Here is an 18464-nt window from a genome sequence, read left to right on the forward strand (position 1 = left end):
GCGCTTGTCACCTCTGTTTGGTTGCGTGCTAGATTACTCATAATATTTTGTGTTTTCTGTGTCTAAAGTTAAAAAAAAAAAAGAAGACATTCTAATGTATACTAACAAAAATTTGGTGTTAGATGGCACAATACTAATAATTATAAAGCCCACATCTTTACTTATGTGGCTTGGTATCAGACAGGAAAGGCAATGGCAAGATGTTTGTTACCTGTGTATAGCATTGGGATGCTTCCTGTGGTAAGTCCGGCTGCTTGGCTTGCCCGTGGGGAGGAGACGGCCACGCTTCCTGGCTGCTCCTCATCACCTGCCCAGTGTAACCCAGCTGCCACTCTGTCTTACAGTGTGGTGGTGGCACACCTCACAGTGCAATGGAGGATAGCTGTGTTTTGGTTGCTTCATGGGTGCTATTTCCAGTCGGTTAAGGAGAAGAGTACTGGGAGGGGAGGAGAGCAGGGTGCAGCCCATCCAGCTGGCTACCAGCAGGGCCCAGGCTGCAGGTGAGGCTCTTCTGTTGATAGGCAAAAATATTTCCAAAGACTTCTCGACTTTCATGAGCAACTGGCAGAAATTGTCTCAAGAAGTGATTATCCTACTGAAAATAGAATAATAACAAAAACAGCAAAAATACAGGTTCAGTCACTGTTGGTGATGTCTGGTTTTCCTATCCTAAGAAATAGTTGAATAAAAGCCGAGTATAGATATATGCTCGTTTAATAATTGTTTTCTCATTAGCTGTGCACAACTTTTCCAAAACTTGCAGAGAAACCTATTTGGTGTATCATAAGTATTTAAAAAGTGAGATCTGTCAGTTTAGTTGCGTGCAATTACCTACCTCGATAACATTTTCTTATTCTTGCTGTGAATTCCAGTGCACTTTTCTGCCTTAGATATGATGGAATTGTCCCTTCCCTGTCTAAATTGGCAAGTATATTAATTGGCCTGCCCAAACTACACAGCTTTGTGGCTGTTTTACTGGTTTTGGCAGGGACTGTGCACCAGGCTCAGGTGGTCCCAGTGCTGGGTGGCAGGGATTCCAAGGGGTCCCACCTCATGTGCTACACACCCACTGTATGGTAACCCATGAACTGAGGAGGACAGACAGGTTTCACCTGTCTGCCCCATCCTTGGTGGCCCAGTGTGGACCAGCCCTCTGAATTTTTTCATTTGTACCTGGGCACAGAAACGGCAGAGCCTGCTATTTCAGAGTGCTGTCGACACCATTCTGGGATGTCTCTTGGTTGACAGAAGAGCATTAAACTCTGCGGGTAAAATGCAGTGGCAATTAAATTCTGTGAAGAATTACTGTTGCGAGAGAAGGATATTTCTTGTTTGCATTTTTGTCATTGTGGCTGATATTGTTTGCCTTTTCTATTGTTAAATTTCTTCCTAAGCTTTGAAAAATGTTCCATTTTAATATACAAAGTCAAGCTCCTAAGGTATCCTGGAAGTAGGTAGGCAAGTGGAATGGGAGAGAGGGAAGTAAGGCAATAAAACATGCACAGACATCTCTGTAGGGTTTTCCTTTTTGACAGTCTACATGTGAAATTTGAATAATGGCTGGACTTTCTATTTTTTTCCTGGTATTCTGCCACTGCTTTTTTTTCCGTTAGTTATCTCATTTCCCCCTCCTTGTTTTTGTGATTGTCCAATTCACCCCACAGATTATAATGAATAATTGGGTCTTTTAGCTTTATATGTTTCATGGCACAGATTATGTGCCGTGAAAGGTTTTACCCTCAGTATCAGGTTTTGAGTACAGGGATACTTAGAACAGTGAGTGGAGCTACAGCTGAAGAGCAGATAAACTGTTTTCCCTTATTTGTGAGACTTCTGCTTTCATTAATCATTTGAAGATTTACACGAGTCAAGATCCCATCAGGGGATTACCCTAATTGCTTGGAGTGGCCTGAGTTTTAATGAGTAACGTGCACTTTGTAAGGCTTGAGCAGATTTCATCACATGGAAGTGATGAAAAAGGTTTATTGAAGTGATAGAGTGATGAATCAGCAAGATGGAATGAAGGGGAACTTTTTATTTAATGAGAATGGACATGAGTCAAGGATTCTCTAATCTTATTTCTAATAATGTTCAGCAGAGAAACTTAAATTTTATTACAAGAGGAGTTTTGTTTAGTTAGTAAGCAACTTTTTTTTTTTTTTTTTTTTTTTTTTTTAATAAAGAGGACAAATGGTTTAATCCAAAACAAAACTATAGGTAAACTTTAAAGAAGATTTATCCACTCCATGCTTTGATGGTCTGGTAGTAAAGCACGGATAACTGATTTCTTGAATGGCTTGAAAAGCAGTGGTACATTTAGTATATCTAGACTACTTTCTTATTAGTCTAAAAGTTTGGCATCTCGATTTGAAGAAGTGTGCTTCAGAGAAATAACTGAAAAATTTAAAATCTGGATGGAGACAAGATGGACACAAAAGCTTCTGCAGTGTTGGCAAGAAATCAATTTGAATGTTGCGTAGTGTTTAAGCTGAGTATTACTGGAACAGACACAAGGATTTGGTTAATTCATTAAGTAGGTAAAGTCTTTCCTGTTAGTGACATCTTAGATCTTTCCTTGGAAGCTCTTACTAGTTGGAATAAAATATGCAGCCCTGTTAAAAAGTGCAGTTTTTCATTTCACATGTTATGGTTCTCAGCTAGGGCTGAAATCTTACAAAGATAAGTCATACTTCATACAGAGACAGTAGTGGTCTAAAAGACAATATTATTGTCTGGAGTGTTACAGTCTAGAATATTAGTAGACTATTATGGTCTAGGATACAATTTTACAATTTTTTGTGTATAGGTGTCTTTAAAAAACTACTTTTGAATGAGAAGTAACACACTTATTTTTAAATGAACAGCATTATCTCATACTATTCTCACACTATCATGTTAAAACAAACTATACGTATTTTAGATATATAAAATATCTTCTACTTGTTTCCATGATTAAATAGAATCTTAAAATATTATTGTTGAGTCACAACCATTCCTATGATCATTTAATGTGAATTTTTAGCAAACAAATCAGAAGCCTCATCAAAAGTCCCAGTCTAGGAGTTAACTGACTGCTTTATAGTCTAAAATGTGAGATGATTTGCTATAGAGAGAAAACTGTGTTGGATCTTTCCGTTCAGCTAACTCGCCTACTGAAATCGTAGTACTGGAACAGTTGAGTATGGCCGTGTGCATCAGGATAGAGAGGAATTTCAATCAGAACAGCAGGAGGGAAAAGTGAAGAGAGTCAATTGTTAACTTGGGAAATTGGAGGAAGCTTATGTGGAAAAGTACGTTGATAGTGCAACATAATATTGTTCAAGTAAATCCTTTGCCTCATGGTGTAAATATGCAAGTTTTTAAATATTTCCCAATATCTGTTCATACAATCTGTGTTTATCTTTGAGTAAAAATATATGAAATATTTTAATTAAAACACCACCGGTATAAGCAGGGCAGCACAGGGTTTAATGTGATTGCAGAGTGAACCCCATGAGTTCAAGATCCAACAGTGCTTTACAGATTAGTTGCTATCTATTGCCATTAGCTCATAATTTTATCTATAGTGTTTAGCTCTGAGCTTTTAATAAATTAATCAATCAGACTGGGACCACTTGAAACCATTAAACTTGAAGCCTCTAGATTGCTTGTCTAAAATAAATTGCCTAAATGAAAATAATGCTTACATAATCTATAGTACTCCTTATTGGTAATGCAAGCAATAGGTTTATTTGTGTTCTCTAACTGCTGTTGCTGTTAAAGTATGTTTGCTTTCAGAGGGATTAATTTCTACTCCATTACAGAACAGTAGCTGAGAACCTCACTGTCGGTTTTTCCTGTAAGAATACACAATAACTTTCTATAATATCCACAGGTTTTAGGACCTGCCCCAAAATGGTGTTCCTTCTTGGACAGCTTGACTGAAGAACTGGAAGAGAATCCAGAGAGCACAGTTTATGATGATTACAAATTCGTTACCAGAAAAGACCTTGAAAATTTAGGTAAAACAGTTGAATATCCTCTTTAGCTGATGACTCTGTTCAGTTTTTTTATCACTTACATGTGTAAGTTTTTTGAATTCCGATGTGACATATAAGGACTGTTAGAAATTCACTGGCAGTAGTTTCCTCCAGCCTTTTGGTTATTAATGTACCAGACTAATGGCTTTATGTTCTTTGGTTCCCAACCAGTACAACACTAGATATTTCTGTGTCTCAGATTTTTATCCCAAGAAGATGATTGATATTTGCTGATTTAATATGTCTAGGAATCTGTTTTGTGTGCTTTCAGACACTAAGTGGAAGGCATAGGAAAATAAGTTGGTTTAGTTTTCAAAATATTTTTTGAGGTGCTCAAATGGTATGTTGGAACTCACATCAAAATCTGCCAAAGGCTACCCTATTTTAATGTAGCAATTTCCAGAAAATACAAGTAATTCTAGGGCTGATAGAAACACAGGTTTAAAGAACTGGAATGCTGAAAATTATATAGACGAGAAGGTAAGCATGCTTCTCTCAAGATAATTAGTCCTTTTTCCGTCTGTTACATGTTTTGATTGCAATATTTTGCTCCAGTTTAGTTTAATTTACAACTGAATATGGGAGTTGGGTTTGGCCTGGCAGGAGGCCATACAAGGAAGAGGTCATCCAGAGCACATGCATCTTCAGCGTCAAGAGTTCTAGAGTAGATGGTCTGAGCATAGCCTGCAGACCTCTATCCCAGTCCTAAGGGAATAAGGCAATGCCGTATTATCTACACAGAGACTTGGCTGGGCATACTTATTCTGCTTTAAATTCACAATGACTTAGTCAAATCCATTTTCTCATAAATTCAAGCTTTCAAATGAAGAACTAACTTAAGGGATATTTTCTGTTTCATGCGTCGGAGTTTCTTTGTTTTAGTAGCCATTAGCTGGAGTACTCTCATTTTGGAATATGCAGGAAGATTGTTTCCTGGAAACAGTTTAAAAGATTTTTGAGAGACAACTTTACTTTGAGATACACAGTAGTTTCTCACTTTTTTTGCTATTTAGTTCTAAAAGAAGTTTGTTAATTCTTAATTTCTAAAGATTTGGGGTCTGTAGAGGATATTTTGCTATAAAAAAACCTTTTCCTTTTCTCAGTCTTAGAATTTTGTCAAGATATATGTGGAAGGAAAATCAGAGAGCTGTTAAGTATTTTCATCCCTACTTAGGTTAGGGCCTAAGGTGACAGTTTTATGACCTGATGTAGTACTGTATTTTTTTCAGCATGTTGATTCTTCAAAGATAGTGACCCAAGGCAAAACTCGTTAATTAAAAACATCTCTATACCACACTAAAAAGGTGATTGTCAAACATCTATGGACTTTCAAAAAAATCCTCTCAAATTTTTCTTTGTAATTTTTCTTTGTAAACTTTTATGAAGCGTAGTGCATGTGGGCATTTTAAAAAGTGCACAGTAACATGTATTATGACAAGAAAAATGGATTTTGTTGCTCTGAAAAAGCTCAAATTTCTTGCTGGCTGAACTGATTTTTTTTTTTTTTTTTTGCGGTTTTACTTAGTCTTGGTGTAATGGATGTGACTGTTAGATTGATGTGTTGCATTGGCAGTGCTTTTTTGTCTTGAATTGGGTAAGTGAAGTGGCTAGCTTGGAATAGGAGTTCTTTATATAAGAAAACTCTTTGAAATCTTCTGTAACTTTTTTCCCAGGCCTTGCTCATCTCATTGGATCATCATTGCTTAGAGCATATATGCATGGCTTTTTCATGGACATAAGACTTTATCATAAGGTAAATAAGGCTGATCCTTGTCTATTTTTGCTCTTAATAAAATGTGTGTTGGGTTTTTTTGTGTTTTTTGTTTTCTCCAAATAACCGACTGTGTCCTGTATTAATGATATTTTCTTTCAACTTCCTCCTGCTTGTTCAAAGGCAAAAATGATGGCCAACCCCTTTGCCTATGAAGAATACAGAAGAGAGAAAATAAGGCAAAAGATAGAAGAAACACGTGCACAGAGAGTTCAACTAAAGGTAAGTCCTGTAAATGAGTATACTTCTGAGAAAACTATTCATATAGAGTAATATATTCTTAAGTGTATCTCAGAGATGGATTTGATTGACTTAGGATTTGATTCAGTTTCTCACCAGAGACACAAAGTAATTCATGGAACTTTTTGAATAGAATCATACAATTCCCATGCGTGTGATTACAACAGATGAGACACTGATACTAAAGTGTGAAAGAGCAGCTCTCATTACATTTGCCACTTGAGAGGAAAACCCACTAGTAAAACTTGCAATTTCTACTTCTGTCATTAAACTAAATGACTTAAGCTGTTATACCATAATACTTTGAAAAGAGATATATAAAAATAGTGTTTATAACTAGTAGCTTTCTAGGTTGAATTTATTCAACATACAAGGAGAAATAATTGCTTTTAAAGAACTCATGTTGATGCATTACAAGGAAAAAAAAATACAGAAGTTCTGCTTAAATTTTCTGCAAGCACTATTGCTTTACTAGTATCTAGAAGTATTTGGGACCAATCAAGGAGATTTTCAGCAAGAGTTATAAGAATGAGTGAGAATTTCCTCTTCACTGCACTTAAGAATGTAAAGCATGTAGGTTTTTGCATGTATAAAAGACTAATGTGCTGATTAATTGCTTTCCTCTCTTTAGAAACTTCCAAAAGTCAATAAAGAGCTTGCACTCAAACTCATTGAAGAAGAAGGAGAAGAGCAGCAGGTTACTAGAAAAAGGAAACAGAAGGTGAGCTTTTGTTTTGGAGACTTCCCTAACTGGGAAACACAGAAATAGTAATGCTTACAGTACTGATTTTATTGTTGTTGTGGTTTTTTATCTGGCCAAAAAGATTCAAAATTGCATTGTTTCTGTTTCTCATAAATAAATTCTTCTAGTAGGTGGTTTTAAGGTGGACTTCACTGTAGCTGCAGCACTGAAAAGGCCATGTAGTAACTTAAAATGATGACATACTCGCTGTGAAGATGACAGGGGCTTCGTAAGACTCCAAAAGCTAGCTAAATGCAGAGTCTGGTACCAAAGCACCTAAAGGGGGCTTACAAGAAGGATGGGGAGAAACTCTTTAGCAGGGCCTGTTGTGATAGGACGAGGGGTAATGGCTTTAAAATAGAAGGAAGCAGATTCAGACTGGATATAAGGAAGATATTTTTTACAGTGAGAGTGGTGGAACATGGGAAAAAGTTGCCCAGAGAGGTGGTGGATGCCCCATCCCTGGAAACATTCAAGGCCAGGTTGGATGGGGCTCTGAGCATCCTGATCTAGTTGAAGATGTCCCTGTTCCTTGCAGGGAGATTGGGCTAGATGGCCTTTAAAGGTCCCTTCCAACCCGAACTATTCTATGATTCTGTGAAAAAGACCTGTTGCTTGCATTTGTTGGTATTGTGGTGGGGACAATGGCAAGATGGGTGTTATCTGTAAAACTGAAGATAGAATTACTTTTCTTTGTGTACATAATTAACTACATTTTATAAAATAACCAAAATACTTTGCTCTTATGCAACAGGAATTCTTCCTGATGTTGAAAATAATTCATTTTTATCTTAAGTGAATTCTAAAGGAAAGAAATAGTTAAGGTTTAGTATCTGGTGGGAGGAGAGGGCTTTCTATAATTAGCACTTCATAGGTGCTCATTCTCATTAAAAGCAGGCATTAGTTTCATGTGGCATCTAATGAAATCCCATGTGTTACAGTTAGTAGGAAGCATTAGACTGTTTTATTAAGAGGACTAAAAAAAAGTATAAATAGAAATGCATGTTCTGGTTATTTTCCTGGAATGGCATTAGAATCTTATGAAGAGCAGTTTAGTTTAGGCTTTGGGATTTAATTGTTAGCTGTGCGACTGCAAGTCACACATTGGCAACAGTTTCTGTGTTTTAAAAATATACTTTTTTTTTTTCTGTATTTTTTTTTTTTCTCACTTCTTGGGTAACAATGAAAATGTAATGCTGGGGTGGGGTGAATGTGCTGGTATAAGTTTGGCAATGTTGAAAGATCAACTTTTTAGAATAGAGAGTTATGTATTCAATAATTTTAAAATTACGACAATAGGTATTCGCATAAGCTGAAGTCATAGCTTGAACCATTCCTAATTCAGCAGTAGCATAATTTACACTGAGTTCATTTTACTTTGACATGAATAAAACTGCCTTTTCCATTCTGTATGCGAGGGCAGTGAAGAAAAAGTGTTACAAGATGTGTAGAAAGACTTCTACGTATTTACAGTAAAACAGTAGTAGCATTGCATAAAGACATGTTTACCCTGATAATTTGTTGTACATGCTGTAGAATCATCCCTGTCAGGCAGGGTATTTGCCTTGGAGGTACTGCTGATTAGTCAATAAGTATCAACATGTCTCCAGGCTAGCTGGCTGAATATATGAGAAACATTAATTCAAAAATATTAGTAATTGTATATTTAAGGTGTCTAAAAAAACCTGTCTTGCTTACAGGTAGCTTAGAAGGATATTTATTTGATCTTTGTGAAAGTAATAAAATATAATAAGCATAAATCTTGATTTTATATGACCTGGAAGGATAAAGCAACTGGTATTTCACATGCTGGTTTTTGAGTTTTGTTCGATTAAAAAGGTGTTGCTTACTTTACCGATGTCTGTTTCAGAATTTTATAACTCACTCATGCTTTTCTTCTGTTCCAGAATCTGCCTAGCCTTCTCAAAGATGACCGTTTCAAGATCATGTTTGAGAATCCAGATTTCCAGGTGGATGAGCAGAGTGAAGAATTTAGGCTACTTAACCCACTTGTTTCTAAAATAAGTGAGAAAAGAAAGAGGAAACTAAAGATCTTAGAGGAACTGGAAGCACAAGAACAGGTAAAATATTTTCCATTAAGAAGAATCCATAGGTTTTTTCAAGCATTCAGATGGTTGAATCCTAGAAAGAAGGGAAGGCAGATGGAGGCAATATAAGAATGTCTTATCAGCTGCAGTAATTAAATGTAATTCATAATGTTATCCGAGTCTTTAGATGTGAACAATATTGTGTCTACGTGAATATAAGTTTAAAAAGCATAAAATATGTAGGCGGAAACAATTTTATAATGTGTCTTCTGCTTCTTTTGCTGATACTGCTTTTGTTCAAATTTCAGTTCTCCTCCACTGTATCGATGTAAAAGCTGTCACGTACTCTCGTTGCAGGAATAGTTTGAAAAGAAAATTAGTTGATGTTTTCTTATTTTAAACTATTTTTATCTGCAGGAAGAGGAGGAAGAACCAGAAGGAAAAGCAAGTGATGCAGAAAGTTCTGAGAGTTCAGATGATGAAAAAGGCTGGGTTGAAGAGGTCAGGAAACAGCGCAAGCTTCTGCGCCAAGAGGAAAAAGTAAAGCGGCAGGAAAGGTTCAAGGAGGATCAGCAAACATTACTGAAACCTCAGTTTTTTGAGATTAAAGAAGGAGAGGAATTCAGAAGCTTCAAAGTCTCTGCCAAAAAACAAAAATTAATGAAGTAAGACTAATGTTCCTATTTTTAATAGCTGGGGGTGGGTGATTCTCAAGTATTTCTCTACAATGCAGGCCATTGGCATTTTGGAAGCACTTACTAGTGAAGCCACATCTGGCAATCCAGAGGTATAACTTAAAGCAACATATCTGTTGAAAGCTTTGTTTTCTGGTTAAAAAATATACAATATCTCAAGCGTGGCAGAGAGACAACACAAATTAGATGGGTAAGAGATTAATATTCTGAGCCAGATTTGGGGATCCATTTCTCGGTATTGGTGAACTGCTGCTCACACTGATTCCTGTGAGACCGGTTATAATTCTCCATCAGTGTCAGTATGGGGTTGACAGTCTCAATGTTTTTCATCTGACCCTTGAAAAGGATGTGGAATGCTGTGTGACTAGCCACTATTCTGGGAGTAGGATCAAGGTGGTAAAAGAAAAATTGTTTTGTCTGCTTATTTTTATGGCATTCAGAAACTTTCAAAAAGCTATACTGTCCTTATATTGTCAGGTCTCACTATTTTTGTTTCTCTTTTTACAACACAAAACATTGGACTCATGGTTGGTTGGGTTTTTTTTTGTTGGTTTGTTTTTTTTAATTTGGATTTCTTTACATTAATGAGCAACTGAAGTAATTGGGGACTGTATAAAGAGCATGTCAAACTAAAGAACTTGGGTTTGAGGTGCTTAATGCCTGCAAATCTCATTGATTTTTTTTTTTCTTTTTTTTTTTTTTTTTTTTTTTTTCAGAGGTGAGTAGAGCCCTTTAGAAAATGGGATTTAATAGCCTTTTATTATTCGGAGGGCAGACACTAATGTTAAAGCTTTGAAAGACAATTGCTTCAAAGTTATTGCAGCACACAGCAGAACAAAATTTTGACTAATGTTGGAAACAAGTTGCTGGACTAGGTGGATCTCGTAATAGTAATGTTTTTACTCTAGAATGAAAGATACAGTCAAAGAAAAGGAAGTGAATAATATATATAATGGGACTGTTTCTTTATGTCACTAATGACTGCCTCTACAACCTAATTTTTTCATGATGGAAATCTTCTGGAGAAAAGAATAAATGAAGAAACATTTGATAAAAATTCAGCCTATCCCTTAAATGTGCAAGTTTTTAACTGGAATTATACTGTAAAATGGTCTTTAAGTATTACTGAGAGAGTATTTCTACAGTAGTCTAGTACTGTAGGATTTCCGTGTTTTACCTGTAAGACCTTTTTACATAGAAGTAGTAGTTTTTATAAATTAGGACTTACAGCAGTTCTGCAGAACTGATTCCAATGGCTGTTTTTTATCAACAGTTGTTTTCACACAGGAATTTTTCTTTATTCTTTATATTGAATATACCCACTTGTTCTAGACTTTTCTATCAACTTTCTTCTGATTATTTTTTTTCCAGAAGATGAAGCAGCTTTTAACTTTAGTTAGTTTTTCTTCTTTGTCTGGAGAAAATCCACTCTGGACACTGTGACAGAGTATTGTAGGTTAACGATATATTTTACATTGTACTTGGATTTATAGTCACTTTGGCAAGTGGCTTGAAAGGAGCCTGCGACAGTGGTCAAATGGCACCATATTCTTGCTGCCATTGAAAACTTCCCTAAAATGCCATATGGCTGCAGCTGACTCACATTCTGTTCATTTAAGCAAATTCAACTGCTGACCTTTGAAAGAAATTCTCAAGGACACTCCAAATTGAAGTATTAAGGTTTCATTTAGTTCAAACTAAGGCTTAAATGGGAACAAAGATACTGAAGGGTTAAGTAAATAAGCCAGGATAGACGTAAGGAAGAGAAACATTAAAAATAGTATGGTGTGATACAGGACGAAGTAAATTCGTCTGGTATATAGAAGAAGAAAAGTTAAAGCAAATACCACAGACCTGTCCAGTGGATGGACGAATATCAATGATGACATAAACGATGGAAAGTCTACTTTTAGGGAAGACAGAATCTGTCTTAAGATTTGCTGCTAATTCTCTGCAGAGTATTTTGCAAGGTGTGATGCATAATTAGGGTGGCTTAGGTTAGGTGCACTCTGTGGTAGATGCACAGATGGGATGTAACGTAAAATGGTAAAAAAAAAAAAAAAAAGAAAATTGAGGATAGAATAGGATGACAAAAAATGGATGTGACAGCATTACATCCTTTGTTTTTTCTGAGTAGCTGTCATTGAATTGTCTTTCCATTATTTATTTTTGTCTAAGCAATTAGCTCTATACTCACTGATCCCATTTGTGCTCATCCAGGCATTATTTTGAGTATGGAGTTTGATATTTCTCAAATTTTTGAAAGAAAATTAAATATTAACAGCTGGTATGTTTCTTATAACATATAGCTGATACAATTTTGTAATCATAATGACTTAGTCTCTGTTGTGAGCTACTGGTTTGGTTAATAAGCATTTTTACATGTTAAAATTTTATGAAGAAAATACCTAAATATGTTTTCTGCTGGCCTTATTCAGTGATAAGTAGTCAGCATAAAAATAATTAATTCAAGTAGTGTACTGAAAATTGGGAAGACTGTAGTGGCATGTACCATCTGGTGAGGCTGGCATGTTTGTCTTTGATTTGATTTATCCAAGTTACAGAATGATGGTCTGTGACCAATGTAATTAAGTACCTTAATACCTTCACTATGCATTTAATGGCTAGGTGTTCTTTTTTTCTCTAATCGTATAATGTTCTACCTGAGGAAACACTTTATGACTTATATAAAACTGGGTGTTTCTTTTGACATGTTCCTGACTCAGCACGGCTCCAAGCCCAACTTCTAAAGCAGTGGTGCGTACTATAAATTTCTTCATAAACCAACAGTCTACGCATTTCTTTGCACAGGAAAGCTGCAAAATTTACTCACAGTTATAAAAAAACCACTTTGTCTCAAATCAGTCTACATTTCATGTTCCCCTTTTGCATTCTTACACTTTGACTGCATTAGCAAAGATGCAAAACTTTGCTTTGTTTACTTACTGCCTAAGTTTCATACATAGTAACTTAAAAAGAATCCGTAAAAGAAAAGGAGTTTTATCAATGTGCTAAGAGCTCTTCTAATTTTCTTGATGTCCCTTTCAAAGGTTTGTTAGTGAAGTTAGACCATGTCAAAATTAAAAACTACAGTAGTCATACTTTAAAGTATGACAGTCAATGTATGTATCTTCAAAAGTGGCCAGAAAGTCAACAAAAGCATAGTTGACATTCCTAGGTATTGCTGAAGTAAAACAGCAGGAAAAGTCTTGAAAAACTGTTCTCTTTATAATGAGGAAAAAAAAAAGTGCCTAGGCAATTTTTTTTGTTTGTATGTTTTTTTACTGTAGGGCAGGGGAAGTTGCTTTTAATAATGCTGTTAGTGTATCCCTTTGAATCAATTTGTTGAGGTTGATTTAAAAAACAAAAAAAAAAAAACAAAAAAAAAACCAAACAACCCAGCTGTCCTAAGTGTTTATGTGTGTGTGTGCAATTCACTATCATTTGAGGTCTGCACACTTTCAGATAAAGACAGTCATACCTGCAATTATTCAGTAAAATAGCAGCCCCACGGTGTTTTGCTAGTATCTCTTCATTTTAATTTTTCTCCTGACAGAAGCAGTATCTAGGCAGTCAGGCTAAATAATTGCTGGGTAGTAGCCATATTTCTCCAGTTCACTTTCAAAGGGGAGAAAAATGAGGCTTCACTTCAGTGTAGAAATCCCACCACGATGTCGGTGACTGATCTTCTGCCATAGTTAGCTCTGAGGCTTAGCTTGTCTTCCCGATTCACATAGATGGAACAAGTTTTTACATGTACTCAATGAAAAATATACTACAGAAAAAAAAATACAATCAAAGTACCTAGTCATGACAAATAAAGTAATTCTTGACAGTAACTTTTCATTGTTAATCTGAAAAGTCTTTGTAACATAAAATGGCTCATTAACCAAAATTCTGCAGGCTTCAGAGACTTCATGCGTAGGCCACAGTCCATGAGCCCTTCATCCACAGTGAATGCCATGGACTTTGGCTGCTAATTGTCTGTGTTTTTATGGTGGCTTATCTTCCACTTTAAAACTTCTACAAAAAATGTCTGTTAGCCCTCTTTATAGAGATCTAATAAGACACTAAGAGCAGCATCTGAAAATACAGAAACTAGTTTTGTTTACAGTTAGGTGAATGTTGTCTAAATGCATTGCAGGGTGAGTTTGATTGTACAAATCATGTCATATTCTCCAGCGGCACTACCTACTCGTAGCACCCACGTTATAGAAGAAGGACGAGCTGTGTTAGGACTCACAGGTGCCTTTAGGGAGGCTGGCTGAAACCAGCACGGTCCCTGCCTGCCTGCCTCACCCTTGTGCTGGAGGCTATGTGGGAGCAAGGTGTATTTCCACTCCTCAGCTGTTCCAGTTTACAACCCAACTTACTGAAGTCAGCAAGGGTGATATTAAATATCAGTTCACAACCCGGAGCAACTGAGGCACATCCAAGTATCTTGCTTTTGTAGGGGCATTAACTTGCAGTGGAGGAGAGCTGAAGGCAGTGTCAGTTTCGGCCACAGCAGCTGCCACCTCCTCCATAGAGATGCTAGAATTCAGTGCCCGAGGGAGAGACTCTATACCAGCTTGCTTACAGAAACTAACTGATCGGCACCGTGCGCTTGAAGGCATATGCTCATGTGGAGCTCTGGGGTCAGGGTCTGTCTTATTTGTCACATTCACGTGTTTGCATTGTTCTTTCATTTAGAAAACTGCTGTTGTGAGTGCAGTGTCTGAACAATCATGTATTTGGACTAAGTAGTTTATCAGTGAAGTAATCCATTTGGTGATGAATTCATTCTGATGTATAGTCAAGATTATTTCCTTCCCTCAAAAGTGTTTACAAATCAGAAACTATAAGATTCCAAGAAAACTGCATATATCTAGCCTTATTTTTTTTTTTTAATTTGTGTATGTATCTGTTACTGCAGCTGAGTATTCCTGACTTCTTCTGACATTTCATAGAAAGCTAAAGCAATAGAAGGGTGTGGTTTCTTTCTCAACTAGAGTCCTGTTGCATTTTTAGCAGAAAAAAAACAATGAACTTTACATAAATTTTTAAAAGTGTTTCTATTGAAAGCAATATCTGGAGGGAATGATTTGAACTTGTCTGTCTTTTCTGAATGTTTATTTTTTTTTAGAGCTATGGCATTTTCAGGGTTTCAGAGAAATTGAGATTAGATTTGACTGCATTATCAGCCTTTATTGTAGTAAAAAGATGGCAAGAATAGGGACTAATGTTAATTATTCTCTGCAGGAAGACTCTTGGAGATCGTTTAAAGCTTGAAGAAAAACTTGGCACGCTCAATGTGTCTGATACCACAGTAGGCAGCAAACAGGCAACATTCAAATTAAAGAAGGTGAGCTATATTTAATTTTTTAAGATAATACACAAGTAACTTTAGTTTTTGCATGAAAGAACAGGAACTTTAAAACCGTCAAACAAATGTCCCTCTTCATTTCTTTATAAGCTGCCAACTCTTCTGCTTCTTGCCAAGAGAATGAAAGCCTCCGGTAGTACTCTGTGTGTTTATACCCTTATAACTTAGGCAGCGCTCATAAAACCTTATGTTCCGGTGGAAAATACTGGCTTCTATCTTTCAGTAGTTTATTTGCAGACATATCATCAGAAGCTTGTGACCTTACCTGGCTTCTGTGCCAGGACTGATCTGATCCTGATCTGCAGGTCCACATGCAATCAGGATGCTGTAGGTGACAGGCTTTCTCTTGGTTGATAATGTTGCTGATGGGTCTCAGCATGACAAAAACGGAGCTCCTGCCCACCTTTGTCACTGAATTTGTGTAATGCAGATCACAAGAATGAGCTCTGGTCCTGTTTTACTTGCCAAATTCCATTTGAAGTGTGTAGTTGACTACTGCCTATCTACCTTTCCCAAAGGCTTTTGATTTCCCATCCAAAGGAACTTTGTAGATCACAGACAGGTGATTACTTTTTAGTGTGGGCAGAGTAAATGCATGTGTGCATTTGCTGCTGTTGTAGAACACCTAGAGGTTTTTTTCTAGAAAATTCCTTTAGAACTGAGGAAAGGATGCTTTATAAAAGCTGAAGACTCAAATTAATTGATACTTGAGCTGACAAAATGCGTTTCAGTTAAAACTGGTTTTCCTCAGGTAAGCCTCTTTACTGTAATACATTTCTCCTTACCAATGGTCAAATATTCTCACCCGTAAAACTGCTGTCACTAGAATGGCTAAGTAGTTATTTGATTGTCACACTGGGTATGCCTGAAAAAAAAATTAAATAACCAGATTTATTGGACTATTTCTACCTTATTTTACCCACTTTGAAAGCAGGTAAAATATAGTATAGTAGCTTTAAATAGAAAGTGCAAAGCCACAAGGTTTCTTGCAATTTTTTTTTTTTCTTGCAATTTTGCTAACAGTTTTGTGAAGATTTGGGAGTAAAGTGCAAGAAGACAGATATGGCAGTGGTTCAGAATGCCATTTTTACTTGATTCCATCAGATATGCTATAGCTTTGAGGGTTTTTTAAATTATGTTGCTACTAACTTACATGGATTTTTTTTTTTTAACCTGTTAACTGATGTTGCTTTATTGAAATGAGCACAATGACATATTTGCATTAAAAAGTTTTTTTTTTTAAAGTCTAATTAAAAGAAAAATAATGTGTCTACAGTGGAGATCTTTTCTCCTATCAAGAGAATAGCAAAAGAAGACTTACCAGTCTTCTCTCAAATAAACAGACTCTGTGTATATATTCTGAAGTCCCAGGGAATGAGTGCTGTTGAAATTGTTATAATTGCTGGAGTATTTTTTAGCATGGACAGTTACCTGAGCTTAGCTAGTTCAAGTCTGCTAGTTCCAGTTTATGCTTAGTTTGAAGACAAGCCTTAGTCTTCCAAAGCAAGTAGTAGTTCATGGCTATAAGAGCCATGTGGTATATAAATGAAGCCCTTTCAGCATGTTTTTGATGAAGAAGAAAAACATTAATAGAGCATGTGCCACAGGAACAGGGATTTTAAATTATTTTCATGTGGAAAATCTTTCTAGAATTACATACAGCATATCAAACACTTTCAAGAACTTCTAAGAACACTTTTTAGAAAACCTGTATGTTTCAGCAAATTTAACTAATTGTTCTGTCTTTTTAAAATCCATTTGTGTGAGTCCTAAATGTGGTAATAATAGTTAACCAAAGTAGATACTAAATAGCCTCAAATTGTGTTCTACCTTCTTAAGGACATTAAAACATAAATTCTGGGGTGTAATTTTACGGTCTGTTGTTAGACATTAGTTTTCATCTGAAATACATTATTTTATTCACTGTTTCTCCGATACCTTTGTCTTAAAAGTTTGTTCTGAATTAGTTGGAATGATAATGCCTAGGATACCCAGAATCAACAGATATGGGATAAGACAAGATAGCAAGGGACCATTTACAGTAACACTTCTGGATTTCCCTAATGGAATTCTGACCTGATGTATAGATACTTTAACAATGAGGTGATATGTAAGTTTATAAGAACCTGAGTCTATTTTTTTTTACTATTTCAGTCAGAGCAGCAAAAGAAACAGCAGGAAGCTGAAAAACAACATCGTCAAGAGAGGAGAACTCTTAGGCGTTCTGCTAGTCATCTCAAGAGCAGACGTGGAAGAGGACGACTGTTTCACTGATATATTTTATGGGATTTTTTTTTTTAAGAAACTTACCTCATTTTTCATTTGAAAAAGGGACTTTTTCAAATTGGGACACAGTACCAATGTATTTGTATTTGGATTCATTGCTGGACACAAAAAAAACCCCAGAACTTGCTAAGCCCTGTGTTAATTATTTAAAAGTTTATGAAAGTAAAAGTATTGACCAAAGGACACTACGCTTATGATGTGTTCTAAACTCCAGTGTGAGCTGTATTTGTGCAGGAATCACCAGAAACTGGTTATTGTGTAACCCTGGTTGTTTTTTATATAAGAATTTGTGTATACAACAAGGCTGCCTGTCTTTTATTTAACTTAAGAGCTGTGGATTTTTGCTTTCTGAAATATTTATTTGTGTCTGCTTAGATAGAAGATCAAGGGTAAGTTATTTTGTCTAAAAACTTATCTGTACAAGGGCACAACACATTTTCATTTTATTCTTCTTGAAGGATGACACACAATTGTGTTTTTCAAAAACTGACTTTGGCTTTATATTCTTGGGTTGCCTTAGTAGCCAGGAGTAGGTACAAATGGTTGTCATGAGGGCAACTGAGAATGCCTGATTTAGGTTCCTCTGAGTCACTCTATGAGGAAACCTCTCTGGCCGCACTGGTGTACAAAGGGGAATCTTGGAAGGATGGTCTTATTAAGTTTAAAATTTGTGAATATTGCCTTTACTCAGAATCCTTAGGACCAGGTTTAATATGTTTTGGTAAGCCAGACATGGTTTGACATAGATAAAGTGGTATATGTTCACATAACAAGCATATTAAGGCCATGTCAGTAGCCTCCTATTCTTCAAAAAGTTAGTTTAGTTAAATAACTTATGAAACTACAACCTGTGTTGAGGAAATGATTGATTCTTTTCTGTGTCTTTTTTTTTTGATTTCCAACAGAATCCTTGTTGCTAACTAGGATACAACATCTTGATTTTTATCTTGCAAACCCGTAATTTACATGAGTAGTTCACTACTGAAGCAAATAAATTAATCTCTACTGTTAGTCCTAAAGGAGCTTTGTTTTTTAAAAGGCTTTATAAATTCTTTTCCTAAGTTCAAGAAACTGAACATTGGATCCAACAACAATCAGTGAATCTCCACATTACTGTAAAATCTTTTTAAAAGACTTTAAGATTCTTAAGTGTTTTTCTTTATAAACTAGAGAGGTTATTAATCTGGTCAGGTCTTCTGGACAATACTTACTGCAGAATTTTTGCAGTTATTTCAGTAAAAAACTTCGTTTCTCACAGCCTGATGTTTGGTTTTTTTTTTTAAGATGGTAGAGCAATC

General features: G+C 36.0%; 1 protein-coding gene across 1 annotated transcript in view; it reads left to right on the forward strand.

The window, feature by feature from the left end:
• Window positions 1–18177, forward strand: part of NOL10 (nucleolar protein 10) — a 52860-nt gene extending 34683 nt beyond the window's left edge. The window contains exons 14-21 of the mRNA XM_086745155.1: window positions 3875–4001; window positions 5693–5772; window positions 5914–6012; window positions 6662–6751; window positions 8680–8853; window positions 9238–9485; window positions 14757–14859; window positions 17035–18177. Of these exons, the coding sequence (XP_086601281.1) occupies window positions 3875–4001; window positions 5693–5772; window positions 5914–6012; window positions 6662–6751; window positions 8680–8853; window positions 9238–9485; window positions 14757–14859; window positions 17035–17154 (1041 nt within the window). The 3' untranslated portion in view covers window positions 17155–18177. The remainder of the gene's footprint in view (window positions 1–3874; window positions 4002–5692; window positions 5773–5913; window positions 6013–6661; window positions 6752–8679; window positions 8854–9237; window positions 9486–14756; window positions 14860–17034) is intronic.
• The last annotated feature ends 287 nt before the right edge of the window (window positions 18178–18464 follow it).

Source organism: Chlamydotis macqueenii, chromosome 3 (assembly GCF_036417535.1).
Source record: "Chlamydotis macqueenii isolate bChlMac1 chromosome 3, bChlMac1.mat, whole genome shotgun sequence".
Lineage (NCBI taxonomy): Eukaryota > Metazoa > Chordata > Aves > Otidiformes > Otididae > Chlamydotis > Chlamydotis macqueenii.